The 14,764-nt window shown below is 60.1% G+C and overlaps 4 protein-coding genes across 4 annotated transcripts; 2 read left to right on the forward strand and 2 right to left on the reverse strand.

Moving 5' to 3' along the window:
• Positions 1 to 384: 384 nt before the first annotated feature.
• BJ171DRAFT_580305 (uncharacterized protein) lies at positions 385 to 2,533 on the reverse strand (the record flags this gene model as incomplete). The annotated part of the gene is made up of 2 exons (XM_053114035.1): positions 385 to 2,182; positions 2,472 to 2,533. 2 exons carry the CDS (start codon positions 2,531 to 2,533, stop codon positions 385 to 387), a joined length of 1,860 nt encoding a protein of 619 aa, XP_052968310.1.
• Positions 2,534 to 3,674: 1,141 nt separating this feature from the next.
• Positions 3,675 to 6,390, reverse strand: BJ171DRAFT_499160 (Metallo-dependent phosphatase-like protein). The gene is made up of 7 exons (XM_053110448.1): positions 6,075 to 6,390; positions 5,583 to 5,778; positions 5,297 to 5,426; positions 5,124 to 5,180; positions 4,769 to 4,992; positions 4,269 to 4,574; positions 3,675 to 4,033 (listed from the first exon to the last, which is right to left on the reverse strand). The coding sequence occupies exons 1-7, from the start codon at positions 6,248 to 6,250 to the stop codon at positions 4,010 to 4,012; spliced, it is 1,113 nt and encodes a 370-aa protein (XP_052968311.1). The 5' UTR covers positions 6,251 to 6,390; the 3' UTR covers positions 3,675 to 4,009.
• An 847-nt stretch (positions 6,391 to 7,237) lies between these two features.
• On the forward strand, positions 7,238 to 8,892 carry BJ171DRAFT_422386 (uncharacterized protein; the record flags this gene model as incomplete). Its single annotated transcript, XM_053107547.1, has 3 exons — positions 7,238 to 7,396; positions 7,603 to 8,133; positions 8,326 to 8,892. 3 exons carry the CDS (start codon positions 7,238 to 7,240, stop codon positions 8,890 to 8,892), a joined length of 1,257 nt encoding a protein of 418 aa, XP_052968312.1.
• A 374-nt stretch (positions 8,893 to 9,266) lies between these two features.
• BJ171DRAFT_499164 (rab-GTPase-TBC domain-containing protein) lies at positions 9,267 to 13,803 on the forward strand. Its single transcript, XM_053110449.1, has 9 exons — positions 9,267 to 9,311; positions 9,468 to 9,579; positions 9,806 to 9,967; positions 10,205 to 10,272; positions 10,452 to 10,631; positions 10,890 to 11,046; positions 11,195 to 11,316; positions 11,427 to 11,569; positions 11,681 to 13,803. Exons 1-9 carry the CDS (start codon positions 9,289 to 9,291, stop codon positions 13,582 to 13,584), a joined length of 2,871 nt encoding a protein of 956 aa, XP_052968313.1. The 5' UTR covers positions 9,267 to 9,288; the 3' UTR covers positions 13,585 to 13,803.
• The last annotated feature ends 961 nt before the right edge of the window (positions 13,804 to 14,764 follow it).

The following is a 14,764-nucleotide window of genomic DNA, read 5'->3' on the forward strand; positions in this document are numbered from 1 at the left end:
ACAGAAAGAAGAGTGAAGCAAAAGGGAAAAAAGACTCAAAGCAAAATAGTCATGTTCAGCAGTGGCACAAAAAAAAAAATAGAACGGCGGACGGAAATCGTGAGATGCCCAGATCCGGTCCTTAGACACTCATAAGGGCGATCGGGACAACGTAGAGCGGGAATCCAGAGCAGCTATGAGAGTGAGTGTGGGTAGATTCGACGATCGGGCAAAGTACGACGGAGTCCATGGGAATGGTTTCCTGGGAATGCTTGTATAGAGCAGAGGCCGAGACAAAGTACAAGTACAAGTGGACGGTAGGAACAAGCTTGTACCGAGCGGGAAGGTCAGGTCCGTCGACTCCGACACAACCAGCGAAGCTGATGGTCATGGCCGAGAAGGCAATCACACAGACGAGTCGGCGACGCGGGGTTTCAACAGCGTCCACTTCTTTGAGAACGGCCGGCTCGAAGCAGCTGAGGGCGACTTTGAGGGCAGGCCAAAGACCCTGGACTGGGACGACAGCTGGGCCACCGGCTCCTCGGGGCTGGCGCTGCGAAGAAAGATGGCCTTGAGAGACCCGGTGGATGTCCGGCGCGGGTTTGGAAGCAGCGAGCGCTGTTGAGCCTGCGATGACGTGGGCTGGAACGACACCCGTGGTGGGTTCTTTGAATCGGACGGGGGCGGCACTGTTGGACTCAGAAGAGGCGCGGATTTGGGAGAGACCAGTGCCGACGACATTGGAGTCGGAGGCCAGGGCGATGGAGGCGGATACGGACTTGCATTGAGGGTGGGCGGCGACGGCTGGACTGTAGGAGCCGCAGGAATCGCAGACGAACTAGGAACGGGTACTCTCAGTGAGCCGGGGAAGGCTTTGCTTGGTGTAATGGCGGAGGCAGGTGTAAGAGAGCCGCGTGGAGTGGGGATAGAGGGCCCGTTGGCGGTGGGGTCAGCAGCGAACGCCTCGTCGCCGGCATCGGGAAGAGGGTCGGCTGCGAGTGTTCCCGAACGCATCTTCTTGAGCGAGTCCCATTTGGAAAAGGTTTCCTTGGTCTTGGTCTTGAAGTCATCGAACTTTTTGAGGATCTGGCCGCGCGTGAGACCGACAGAGAACAGACCCTTGGTATCGGGCACCAGGTCGGAGAGTCTGGGGGGGTAGATGTCGATCTTGATCTGGCTCTGGGAGGCGGCGGTGGGCTGGAGATGGATCAGGCCTCCTTCGGTCGAGGCGGGGGACTCTTGGTTTGGTGACAGCGGCGAGCGAGGAAGATCGGGAGCGTCGATATAGTAGGACACGGTGCTGTTCGGGTCCTGGCTTATGGGCAGAATCGGCGTGAACTCGGATGAGGCCTTGAGGGTGACAGACAAATGTCGCTTGCGATAGGGCGGCGGCGGCGGCGGCGGCGGCGGCGGCGACGGTGTCGACGAAGGCCGGTCGACGGGCTCAACCGCCGTCAGGTCTCGGTCGTCGCTGGCACCTCCGCTGCTTCGGCGGCTATGTGGGTCGGAGCGTGTGAGGGCAATGGGCTGGTGGATATCGGTATCACAGTCCGAGTCGTCGAAGGCGGCATCGAAATCGTCAAAGTCGTCGGATTCGCTGAGGCTCCCGGAAACAGAGTGGGGGCTCGAGTGCGGACCAGAGGTGCCGTTGCGGATGAGGTAATTGAGCAGATTCTGGCAGAGGACCACCTTGCTGAGCTGAGCACCCTTGGTGGCGACGACGCTCTTGGCCTCCTGTAGCTTGGAGGCCGAGAGGATGGCCAGGTGGATGCCGAGAGGCAGCTTTATCTGACGCTTGCGCAAAGTCGAATGGGCCTGCGAGACGGGCGAGTCGACTTCGGAGGAGCCGTCGTCGCTCGAGTCCAGATAGACCTGGTCCACGTCCAGGCACGGATAGTCGAGACTGGAGGCACGGGATGACAGCGCAGGAGCAGGCGAGTTCGAGTCCGAGTCGCCGGGGCCAAAGGAAGACGACAGCTTCGAGGGCTGATAGGACCACACACGGCGCTCGACGAGGAAGGGCTTTTTCGAATCAACGGCGGCGAGCGACTCGGGCAGGTTGGGCGAGCGCGAGATGGAGCTGGGCGGAATGGATGGCGGCGAGCTGACGGGGTTCTTTCGCAGGGCGGTCTCGACCGAGGTCTTGCGTTCTATTCTGCTGCGTCGAAGCTCTCGACCGGGTGGAATGCGAAAGGGCTCGGGACTGGGATGTGGCAAACGCAGTGGGGTCGCGAGGTTGGCCCATTGAGGATGCAGATTGTGTGAGGATGCAGATTGTGAGAGAATGCGAGGTAGAACATCGACAGCGGGCTGCGAGTCGCTGGTGTGTGATGCGCAGGATGCCATGCGACAGAGGCAAGCCCCAATCACGGCGTCGGTCGACATGGATGCGATTCCTGGGGAAAGCAGTGACCTGGAGCCGGTCGTGGTGCACCGTCTTGTTGGGTTTGCAGCTGCAGGTCCGAGCCAGTATCGTCAGCGCTCTTGCTCACCTCTCTGGATCCGCAAACGGTTTGGATGGAGCCGGATCGTCCACATATCTGGCCATGGACATGATCGACAGACCCGAGGGAGTGGAAGGCAAGGTCCACCTGGCGGCGGCAGGGGGGGGATGGGAGACGAAGAAGACGGCGCTCTGGAGAGACGGCGACAGAGGACGTCGGCGACGCAGGAGGCGAGTTCCTGGGAGGGAGTACAACCAAGAAGAAGAAGAAAAAAGAGAAGGCGGAGCAAGAAGAGGCCAAGACAGGGGTTTGAAATGCCGAGGACGCAGCGCTGCAGGACAAACACGGGCCGGGCAACAGGGTTCAGGCAATTTGGTGCGAGCATCGCTGGATGGGCGGCATGGGACGCGGGACACGGACATGCCGCCCCGGGTGCGGGACGGATGGCGCATCTGCGCAAGAGGAGCGCGAGAATCGCCGAAGCACCCGTCCAGACGGCGCAATGGATTCATGCAATTTAATCATTCGGATGGTGTGATAGCGCATCCGGCGTAATCATTCGGACGGCAGCGCAACACAGCGCAAGAGAATGCAAGAGAATGCAAGAGAGTGCAAGAGAGTGCAACACAGCGCACCGTGGGAATGGCGTAGCCAGGAGGGATGGCGACGCGCGTGCGTCTGTGTGACGGCGTGACCGCGCGTGCTGGCTGTGTACGTTGCCCAAGTCCTGCTGCGCGCTGTTTCTGTGACGCGGCGTGCTGCCTGTCGCCCCCGGTGCTGCGCTCCTTTGCCCACCCCTCTGGCGCAGCCCACGTCACCCGCCGTCACACCCCACACGCCCCCCGCCACAGCACGCCGTCGCACACTGACACTGTGCTGCAGCACGTGCCGGCCACGGGTCGCTTGTGCACGGGACCGCCAGGCACGGCCTTGTTCCCGCTGTTGCTTCCCATGTCCGTCTGTCGTGACGTTTGCTCTCTGTCCACGAGACGCATCCGCCATGTTGTGCATCTCGATCCACAGGCGCCTTGGTCGTCCTGCCGGCAGAGCCATGCCGGTCCAGTGGAATCGCCGATTCTCGCCGGCAGCCTCGGTCTGTTGCAGTCGCCCACTTGCTGTTCGACCACGAGACCATCGCCGCTCTCTTTGGGCAGGCTCGGTGTTTGGCCAATGTCGCCATGTCTCCTGGTCATGCTCCCGTCTCCCATGTCCTCGTGTCGGCTCCGGCACGCTCCCTCGCGAATGCGCAATGTCCAGACTCAGTCCCTTGGATATATTCTCGTCGTGAGTGGGCGGGTGGCCCTCGCCCCGATGTCGCGCATCATCCTTCCCGTGCCGACAATGCAATCGCGGTATGTCATGGCATCATGTCCGACATGCCGCCTTGGCTTGCAGCGGTATCGCCCCCGGTGTTGCGCCATGTCGGACATGGGAGCCACATGCGCTTGCATGCACCGCGCGGGTCATGCCGCTCCAGCGCGGCCGTGGGCATATGAAAACCATCGTCTCATGACCCTGGTCATGACCATGAGCGCGCCACCGGCTTCGCCTCTCTTTCTCTTCATCTTCCAGGCCGCTGGAGTCGATTACATGAAATATTGGGTGATGATCTGTGATTGGAACGGTCGCGAGGTGAGCAAAGCAGGCTCGATGGAATGCACACCCGCATCCCATCCGTGTGTCCGTGGCCCATTACGAAGGCATCGACCGCTTATCCGTCGTTCGAAGATCGACCCTGGTCCCAACACCAGGCCAAACACCTCTCGGCCCTCGACTCGACCGATAGGCCGGCTTTCTGCCTCCGTCATCTCATTCAGCTGCGATACTCCTGTCGCTGTCACTCACTGGATTCTGGGCAACAGAGGGATCGTCGTCATTCTTTGGTGCCGGCTTGATGAGACCGCGTTTCTTCTTGGGCTTGAGCGGCTGTGTCTGCTGAGGAAAGCCGTCGCCCGGCTCGTCGCTGCACGCCGAGTCATCGTCGTCTGTGATCGTCTCGCGAGCCTCGCGCTCCTGGTCAGGACACGGCCCAAAGACATTGAAGTACCGCTCCAGCCCGGGAGTGATTTCGAGGATCGAAGCCATGTTGCCGGATCGGTAGCAGTAGTTTGGCGCCGACCAAACGGTCGAAAGCATGTCGTCAAACAATATCTGATCGGTGTCCGAATGTTGACGAGCGTCCAGCGCGAAAGAGTGTCCAGCGTCAGGAGCAGCGGTGACAGCGACGGTGACAGCGACAGTGTGTTCAGCACAACCCTTTGCACCCTGCATCGTTGTTGCCATCGATGGCGTCTCATGATTGCCCTGATATAAGCTCGCTGCACCACCGCAGCGCCGAGCCCCACCTGGTAGCCCTCCATGCACAGTTGATGTGCACGGCAGATGTGCCCGAGTCCATTGATTTGCAGGAACCGCCGGGTGACTTCTTTGCCAAAGGTGTAGCCTGCTCCGCGCGGCGAGACTGCAAAATCCCCGCGCTCATCAAGGGTGTGGGGACCGGCCAGGATGGCGTTGGGCTGCGCCGGATCCGACCAAACGAGATCCGCCATAGGCCCTTCGTGTGGGATTTCTGTGAGTGAGTAAGTGAGTGAGTGAGCAATGGGCGAGGAATCATGGACCATGAGGAGCAGAGCGCCGCCGCCAAATCTGACCGAGATCCGAGGCTGAAGCAGATTTCGCTCGGAAACATTTGAGTGTTACCTCGGAATCGGTCAATCACTTTGATTTGATCAATCGAGTGCAGCGACGGACTCAGCCCTGCAAAAGACCCGTGATGAGATTCGTTGCTCGCTCAGCTGGCTCGGCCAGCACCGCCTGCGACTGCGATACCCGTCTGCCGACCCGCCCTTGCCTCAAAAAGCTCTTCGACCTACCTCCGTGAACGCAGAATATCGCATCATCGATGACCACGGAGAGGACCAGGTAATCAAAGAGATCGGTAAAGTAGGTCCACACGTTGGCGTTGCCGTACTTTTGATGGCACTCGGCATAGAATCCGTATTGCTGGGGGAGGGAGAATCGTTGGAGACATGGCGTCATTAAGCTGCCGGAGCCAGAGATGGGTTTCTGCGTGGCTGAGATGTCCATGTGAATCCATGGCGGCCGGTTGCGAGACTATGGCTTCGGGCTGGCGAAGGAGATGTCCGGTTGATCGCCTACCTGGGTAACGGTCCGGCTTTCGTGGTTGCCGCGGACGAGGGTGACTCGTTCGGGATATCGAAGCTTTAGACAAGTCAGGAGCGTGATGGTCTCGATCGAATGGTGGCCACGGTCAACATAGTCACCCAGGAACACATAGTTGGTATCGGGACAGTAGCCGCCGATCTTGAAGATCTCGAGGACATCATGGAATTGGCTGGATGAGGGTGGCGGCAGGGTGGTCTGTCAGCATCAAGCTGGTGAATGTAGGACATGTTCAGGCTGTCCCTTGGCCCCCGGTAGGTTTTTTGACCGACTGGCTTTTGGATTTGTCTGCCCTTTGGTCCGGGCCGTCGCTATCTTGGTTGCCGTTTGGGCCAGACCATCGCTTGGTCCAGGCTGTCGTCCTGGGCAAGTCTATACTGCCCACATCGTTCTTCCCGCCCAGCCTGTTGTGTTGACCATATCGGGTCGCTGCTTTCGCTCTGCCCAACCCGGCCAAGGCAGACTCACCCATGAACGTCGCCGACGAGAGTGACCGGTGTCGAGACGTATCGGACATTGCCCTCCTTGATAAGCACCTCCTTGGCCTTTTCGCAGACGAGCTTGACGGCGTGCTCCGACAGCAGCTTCTGGTTGTAGAGCTGGCTGATGAAGGCGTCCAAGTCCCAGCCGATGCCCTTGGTCATGCTGTTTGGGTGAGGTGTGCGTGCGGCCTGTTGGATTGGATGGGGTGCAGGAGGATCGGTGTCGGCCTCGGCCAGACGAAGGGGTGGTTGGCGGACCAAGTCCAGCCCGCACGCGATTGGCTGGCGAGCGCAGCGGGATCTGGCCTTTGAGCCGAGCTCTGCGTTGGCCAACAATCCCATGGATTTGCAGGATCCAGGACGGCTGCTGCTCATGGAAATCGGCCGGATGCATTCGGATCCGTGCTGCCCAAGCCATCTCAATCGACAGTCGACGGAGACGCATCGCTCTCGGCAACGATACCCAAGGGCATGGCACACTTTTCAGAGACAGTTGGGCTTGAGCTGCGTGTTCGTTTCAAACGGGCCATATGCGATAGAGACCAACCTTCGAGTGGAGAGTATGGCGATGGTCATGGCCAGCGTGCAATGCTCTGATGCAACGAATCCAATGTGTCCTGCGGGTCACTGCATTCGCCCAAGACATGCCGGGACATCCGCAGTCGTCGCCCGGCACATCGGTCCCCTCGCCCGCCATCTCGGCCCCGTCGCCGGTTGGCCGGCCGGTTGTGGGGTCGGGCTCTTGTTCCCCCCGCCCACCCTTTTCTTGATCATCATCAGCCCTCTCTTGATCATCAGCCGGCCTTTTTTCGCTTATCGGCTATCCCTTTTCAACGCCCCGTCCCCGGCCCTCTGCCTCAACTTGCACAGCCGCTCTCCCGTACCTGCCTCGACGACCGCCTTCGCGATGAGCGAGACCCATCCCCATCCGACTGCCGATGTCGACACCCAGCCCACACCCGCCTTTCGGACCAGTCGCTGGTGGCAGCGCGAATTTGCCCGGTTCCGTTTGCATTTTACTGCCTCCGAGATCAGTGGCAGCCTCGGTGAAGATCCAGTTCCAGAGGCCGTCTCAGCAGTCGTCTCGCAGACATGGCGCTCGGTCCTGCTTCCCACTCACTTCCCTTGACGCACTTGACGACGTTGCTGATGCACCTTGGACTCTCTCTCTCTCTGGCCCCAGGCGATCTCGGCACCCTGTTGCCTATTCTGCTTGCTCTGTCCAAGTCAAACCAGACCTCGCTTGCGGCGTCGCTGATCTGGGGTGGTCTCTACAATATCGTCTCGGGCTACATTTTCAGAATCCCTGTAAGTCCGTGGCCTCAGCGCCGCTTGACTCGCCGCTTGACTCGCCGTCACAGTCCAGTGCGCCTTCGAATCGGCTGCAGTCTCGCATTCGGACTTGAGACGAACGGTGCCCGCCACCAGCCCATCTCACAAGTGCCGATGACATGTCTGTTCACATGGATCCGCTCGATTCTCACTATTCCCCGTATCGCTGCGACTGCTTCCAGATGTGTGTCCAGCCCATGAAGTCGATCGCGAGTGTTGCCCTCGTCAGCAAAATGACTCCGACGCAAATCGAAAGTGCAGGACTCTCGGTCTCGGCCATCATCTTCCTGCTTTCGATCACCCACACCATCACCTGGGTCGCCCACCGCCTTCCCACCGAGCTCGTCCGCGGCATCCAGCTCGGCACCGGGCTCAACCTCGTCCTCAACGGCGTTACCGCCGTTCTGGCTTCTCACCAATGGGCCTTTGTCAATGGCCAGTGGATGGACAACTTTGTCGTTGCCATCTTGGTTGGTGCCGCCGCCCTGTCTGTCTACAATGCCAGGCGCAATCTCTCGGCCCTGGGACTGTTCCTGCTCGGCTTGGTGTTTGCCTTGGTCGCCATCTGGGCACCTCCGGCCGGCACTCCTCCTCCCGCCAAGCCGGCTTTCACTCTCTACTCGCCCCAGGTCCTCGTGCCATCCTGGGACGACTTTCGCATCGGATTCATGACCGCGGGGCTCGGACAGCTCGCTCTGACGCTGCTCAACTCGGTAAGCCAAGCGATTGGCGTCCATCGGTGCTGGTCGGGTGTCGGCCGTCCCTGGTCTCGACTGTGGGAATTCGACATGGCGACAGTGTCCCCGATAGCAACGCACTACACTACTACTCGATCTTCTTGGCCCACCAGACCTGCTTTCGCGACCATGTCTGATACTGACAAGCCTTCATGATCTGTCGCCCAGGTGGTTGCCGTGTCTCGTCTCGCTGACGACCTGTTCCCAAACTCGAGCGATACCCCCGTCGCCAGCGTCAAGTCCATCGGCGTGAGCGTCGGCCTGTTGAACTTGGTCGGCTGCTGGTTCGGCTCGGTCCCATACTGCCACGGCTCCGGCGGCCTCGCTGCCCAGTACCGGTTCGGCGCACGCTCCGAGGTCAGCATCGTCATGCTCGGCATCTTCAAGATCCTGCTGGGCCTGTTCCTTGGCCAGTCCCTGGTTGGAGTTCTGGATCAGTTCCCACAGTCGATCTTGGGCGTCATGCTGATCCTGGCCGGCCTTGAGCTATGCACCGTCATCAAGGACCAGAGCTTCGACCTGGCCGCATACGACCGCACCGTCATCAACGACCGCTTTGTCGTCATGTTTGTTACCGCCGGAGGTGTTGTCGGCTTCAAGAACGACGGCATAGGGTTCCTGATTGGCGCCATGGCCTGCGCGCTGCTCTATCTCCAGCAGCGCCAGCGCCAGCGCACCCTGGCCAAGGCCAATGCGGATCTGGGTGCATCAACCCTCACCGAAGGCGGAATCTAGTCGAACTCGAGCGCAATTTGGTGTATGCTACGCCGGCGGTGTTGGCCGGCCTCTGTCTTGACCTGCGAAGCGGGCCAATACAAACGCTGCCGAGGCACTTGCCATGCCGGATCCTTGGATGCTTGTATGTCTGCTTGTCTGTAGGTCTGCTTGTCTGTATGTCTGCACACCGGGATAACTGCATAAACGGATTACATTGATATTTGTGTCCTCGGGTGGCTCGTCTCAGGCCCAGCGAGACCCAGCCACCCCGTCTGGGTGGGCCCTGCTCTTGCATCCCGCTCGCCTCGACACAACGCTTCTCCACATCCTCCACACACACACACAGCTATACAAAACATGGACACCCGCCGGCGCAAGCAGCAACCGGCTTGACCCCGATTCGACCTTCTCCCAATGCACTCCATCGAGCACCTCAAGTAAGGACCGCCTCTGTTTCCGTCGCCGCCACCGCCCGGGAGAGATCGCCAGCGCCTGCTCCTCCCCTTATTTCATCGGGCTTGGCCGGCACCACAGCCATGCTGACGCTCGGGCTCTGCATCCTCTTCCCTCCCCCTCCCCCTGTCCTTCGCCAGACGAACCTGGGATGCCTTCTGGCGGCAGCCCAACCTGTCCGCGGGCCTCCTCAGGGAGCGAGCAAAGTCGGGTCAAATCACACCGCTGGCTCTGAGAAGCCTTTACTGGAAGGTAGCTTGCTGAGCCGTCCCCGGCCGTGAGCGGGTCCGGAGTTTGGTGCGGTGGTCAAGCTTGGGTTGGCCCAGGACAGCACCCTCTTGAACTCTGCACTCTGCACACCAGCACCTGGCCTAGATTCACCTTTGGATGTTCTCCCGCGAGGGCATCCTCGATGTCGACCGAGCGAGCGGACGGGCAGCTCGGCACCACGGATCTAATCAGTCCTTTCGTCGCCAAGATTTTCTTGGAATATCTCCCGAACCTGAACCCTTTGGCCTGGCCCGTCGTCCTCCAGAAGGAGCGCCGGAGCTACGAGGACTTGAAGAGCCAGTTCTACTTTGACCCGAACAAGGAATCGGGCGACATTGCCAACAACAACCCGCTCAGCGACCAAGACGACGTGAGTGCCGGCTGATTCTGTCGCAGTCTGGGCTAGCCCCGGACCAAACAGCGAATCTCCAGAGGGATGCCTCCCTGCTGCTCTAACTCGCCTCCTGACTCTCCCGGATCATCTCGATTTCCTGGATCCTGGATCATCTCGATCTCCTGGATCCCGAATCCTCATCGCTGCTATGGGCGGATCGGCCTTGGGCTGCCTGGCCATGCAACTCTCGGGCCAACTGGAATGTGGCTACAGTCGCCCTGGGCCCGTTATTTCCAGGACGCCGAGCTGCAGAAAGTCATCAAACAAGATGTCGAGCGAACGTTAGTATCTTTGGTCTTGCTGCTCGGGCATTTGCTGTCCTCAATGCCTGGGGCGCTCTTGCCTTGGTCGACACAGATCGAGCACGCAGAGCTCGCCTTGCTTGTTAGCATCTACGGGGCCGGCTACAGTCCTTCGACTCCCCCCCCCTCATCGTAACTCTTGCTCTGTCAAACTCTAGCTTCCCCGACCAGCCCTTCTTCAAAGAGCCTGAGGTTACCGCTATGATGTGCAACATCCTGTTCGTCTGGAGCAAAATGAATCCGGACGTCTCGTATCGACAGGGCATGCACGAAATCCTGGCCCCGGTGCTCCTCGTTGTGCACCACGACAAGGTCGAGCCCGAGGCCCTGAAATCCGGGTGAGTCTGCTTGGTTGGGTATCGTGACAGAGCCGGTACGAGAGCGTGCATGAGTATAATCTCGCAGGCTTGGCACTGCAGCGATGCTTTTAGGACTCTGTGGCTATACCCCCCCCCATTCAATCCGTGGCATGCTGCAGTTCGCTGGCCATGTCGATGCCTTTGGGGTGGCAGGAGGCAGCTCAAGACCAGAATCTTGGACGAAATCGCATCGCGCCACCAACCCGACTGACCCACCTGTTCTACCAACTGCCTCAGCCTGGAGCCCATCATACACACCGTGTTCGACTCCAAATATGTCGAACATGATGCTGCAGTCATTTTCTTCCGCATCATGAAGTCGGCGCGGTCATGGTACGAAGTTGGCACGGATGCTCAGCAGGTTGGGCCCAAGATGGGCAAGTACATCAACGAGGTACGCCCATTGCCACTGGCAGTCGCGTGGCAGCTGAAATAAGCTGGTGTTGGCCTTGCTCTTGCCGCCTCAGTGGTAGCTGTCGCATCTTGGTGCTAAATCGCCCTTGACTACGAAACCATGTCGACAACCCGCGCCGTCGTTGCAGCCCAAGGTTCTGCCTATTGTGGCATATGCAAAGAAAATCCAGAGCGATGATCTGCGCATTCTCGACTACGATCTGTTCTCGCACCTGGAAAAGCTCAAGATTGAGCCCCAGCTCTATGCAATGTAGGTGCAGCGGTCAGGGACTCTTCCAAGAGACATAGCATCGTCGTATCGATGTTGCATTTGAATGCGGTCGCTCATCACCCCAATCCATCTTTTGTCTGTCTTTCCAGGCGCTGGGTCCGCCTGCTCTTCGGCCGAGAAGTCACCTTTGCAGAGCTGCTCCTTCTTTGGGACAGCATCTTTGCCGAGGATCCGGGCCTTGGACTCGTTGAATGGATCTGCGTCTCTTTCCTGGTGACCTTCCGGAACGACCGTAAGCCGACTATGCGTTGCTTCCCCAAGCAGATGATGTGCACTTGTTTTTGATATCGATGGCGTGTTTCCTCATGACCTACTCTGCCACCATGCGCTTTGATTGCCTCAGTGATTGCCTCGGACTACTCGGCTGCCCTCTTCCGCCTGATGAGGCTTCCCTCGCTGGAATCACAAAACATCACCGTCCCCAGCCTGATCTCGACAGCTCTTACGCTCCGTGCGCGATACCTCCAAAAGGCAGCTGTCTTCTCATCTCCCGCAAACGTCCCGCCCTCACGATCTTCGGGACTGTTGCCCGGAAAGCCCATCGACCCACCCGCGCGCCCATCATCCCGCAACCGTGTCTCGCAGCGATGGGGCCCAAGCAACGGCTCCGCCTTTACGGACCCACTTCGCGCCTCGGATCCGCTCCTCGGCGAGAGCTCCACCCGGGGCTCGAGCCCAGCTCGGGCTGTCTCCGAGATTGCGGATCCACTTGCGGTGAATTCCACAGTGGCTGGCGTCCCCGGCTCGACTCTCAAGCGCGGCTCGTTTACCTCGACGTCGACTCCAAACATCACATCTGTTGCATCGAGCCCCGTGCGCTCTGCCCGCAATTCGTTCAGCAACGAGCCCCTCTCGGCCCGGGTTCGCATCAGCGAGTTGGAAACCAAGCTCCAGGACTATGAGCAGAAGCAGGACGATATCCTCAAAGCTCTGCTCAGGATCCAGGCACTTGTGGGCAGTGAGCAGATCGAGCCCTCGGCGCGACTGGAGCGGATCCAGGGCGAAGTGGCGACGCTCATGTCGCAGTTTTCGGTTGTGTCGGTCGCCAGTCTTGGCCTCGAAATTGCCAAGGCCGATAGCGATGCTGCCCCAGCGCAACCTGGCTCCAAGGTCCCCCTGGACGATGCCAAGACCCTCCAGTCGGCTGCCAAGATCGCCCAGCAGGATGTCGAAGCTGTACCGCCTCCAAGTCAAGACGCCAAGACTCCCCAAGGCCCTGTTGCGGCAGTGTCCCCGGCACAGCTTGACGAACCGACAGCGCTCGATTCCGCCAGCCAACCCGAAAGCAACGCCCTCCTGGCAGATGCAAATGCGGGTGTGCCTGCACCTCCACAGAGCGCCTCTGTCCCGGCGGACGGACAGGAAACAAATGATGCTGCCAAGGCAACCGTGCCCACTGTCGCAAGAATTGCTCAAGCAGGCGCACCACAGGCAGATCCTCTGGCTGTATCTCGAACGAATAGCCGGGGATCGCTGTCGCAGCTTCTCGATCCTTTGGTTGTGGAGCGCCCCGCGACTCCCCATTCCCTCGAGTCCGCCCAGACAATCCAGGCTGCTACCAAGACCCCAACTCCCGCCCCGACCGCAAGCCCCTCGCTCTGGGAGCCCAAGAAGCTCAAGGGCAAAGGCTTGTTCGACAAGCCGTTCACGGGCGATCCGCTGTCAGCGCTGCTCAACGGAAACGATCAATCACTCTTCACTACGAAGCGCAGCGAGTCCCTCCGAGGCCGATCCAGCCTGTTTGGCGAGTCGTCTGAGGACTTTGACTTTAACGCCTCCATCGAGAGTCTCAACCGACACAGAGCACCAAACACAGGCCCTGGTCTGGCCAACGAGCTTCGCTTGAGCATCGATCGCCTTGGTGGCGAAGAGCCTGCGCATCCCTCAAGCTCCGAGATTCCGCTGCCGGTGCAGGAGTCGCCCTTTGCGGACGCAGTCATGGTGGCGCCCTTGGCCGGCTTCGAGCCGACGCCGATCAAGCTGCCGGTGGCACCCGCTCGCAGCAATGCGATCGTTGTGAATGCGGCTCATACCAACGGCGATGGCGCTGCGGTCTTCCAGGTCGAAAGCGAAGACGACGAGAACCAAGACAAGGACGAAGGCGAGAGCGGGGACGCAGAGCAGTCGACTCTTCCCCAGGGCAGCTTTGAAGTTGCGGCCGAGGGCTTTGGGGCCGATGCGGTGGGCTCGGGCAAGCCCATCATAGGTTTCGAGGAGATTGACGATCCGTGGGCCAAGCCATGGTAGGAGGCTATTGCTCAGAAGAACCAGCGGCGACGGACGTGTACGGTGGGTCTCGGTGCAAGGCAACTCTCCTGCGCTTGCAGCGGACTGTGCGCTCTTTTGGATGGAATACACAATGGCCATCCGTCCTGCGGAAGCAGTCCAGTGATGTATATGCTCGATTGGGATGGGTCAGTATCTCGGTGTTTTCTGAATATAGTGCTCTCGGTCGAACTTGCAGCCCTCATCGACGGCCATCATGGCGCGATGCTCAGTCCCGGTTGTCTCGTGTGCGGTGCTGCGTCTGGCTGTGGTTCGCCTTTGGTTTCAGAGGGCCTTGTTGCTGCCGATGCAATTGCTGTCGGAGCTGCGGTCGTTCGGGCCGCTGATACCCACAGAGAGGGGCGATCATCGTGCGAGAGCCGTCGGCACATCGACAGCGGGCATCCGCACTGCATCGGCACATGGGTGCTGTCGTCCGCTGATACCGACACAGCCACACCCCGTGCCCGCACGGCCACACACGGCACCTCTTGGCGCCGGCCGTCTTCTCGCCCGTCTCGTCCATCCACCTCGCCACTTGTCCTCGCCCTCGCCGCCAGCGGTTTCCCTCCTGCCATTTTCCACCTCATCTATCCAACAGCAATCCGTCCTCGTCGGCCAGCCAGCCACCTCCCCGCCCGCCCCCTTGGCCTTCGCTCCTGCCGGCCCGCATCCATCCGCATTCATCCGCCACTCTCTCTCCTTTCCAGCCATCTGCTACTCCACCCGCCATGTGGGGACGAAGCAACAACACCCAGCAGCAGCAGCAGCCGCACTTCCAGTCGCCTGCCATGCCCCAGTACTACCAGCCCCAGCAGCCCAACACCCCCGCCGGCCAGGCCATCCAGACGGTGCCGGCACAGCAGTACCGGGAGCTCGAAAAGTCATACAAGCAGCTGCAGGATGAGAGCCGAATGCTCCTCTCCCAGAGCCAGGCCCTCGAGAACGAAAACTCGTCCTTCAAAACGCAACTGGACGCCGCCCAGCAGAACTTTATGCAGGCCCAGGACCAACTCGAGGCCAGCGTCATCAACATCTCGAGCTTGACTGAGCAGAACGAGCAGTACCAGCGACGGCTCATCAATGCCGACAATCAGACCACCCAACTGCGACAGCAGATGGAGGCCCTCCAGACCGAGAACCGGAACCTCAAGGGCCAGCG

Source organism: Polychytrium aggregatum (genome assembly GCF_025602895.1).
Source record: "Polychytrium aggregatum strain JEL109 chromosome Unknown BJ171scaffold_12, whole genome shotgun sequence".
Classification (NCBI taxonomy): Eukaryota; Fungi; Chytridiomycota; class Chytridiomycetes; order Polychytriales; genus Polychytrium; species Polychytrium aggregatum.

Coding starts and splice junctions, on each gene's coding strand:
- BJ171DRAFT_499160 (XM_053110448.1), bottom strand. CDS start 6,250: ATGACCAAGGGCATCGGCTGGGACTTGGACGCCTTCATCAGCCAGCTC. Junction 5,779..6,074: donor CTCGTCGGCGACGTTCATGG/GTGAGTCTGCCT, acceptor ACCCTCATCCAG/CCAATTCCATGATGTCCTCG. Junction 5,181..5,296: donor GATATTCTGCGTTCACGGAG/GTAGGTCGAAGA, acceptor GGTCTTTTGCAG/GGCTGAGTCCGTCGCTGCAC.
- BJ171DRAFT_499164 (XM_053110449.1), top strand. CDS start 9,289: ATGCACTCCATCGAGCACCTCAA. Junction 9,312..9,467: donor CACTCCATCGAGCACCTCAA/GTAAGGACCGCC, acceptor GTCCTTCGCCAG/ACGAACCTGGGATGCCTTCT. Junction 9,580..9,805: donor TGAGAAGCCTTTACTGGAAG/GTAGCTTGCTGA, acceptor TTCGTCGCCAAG/ATTTTCTTGGAATATCTCCC.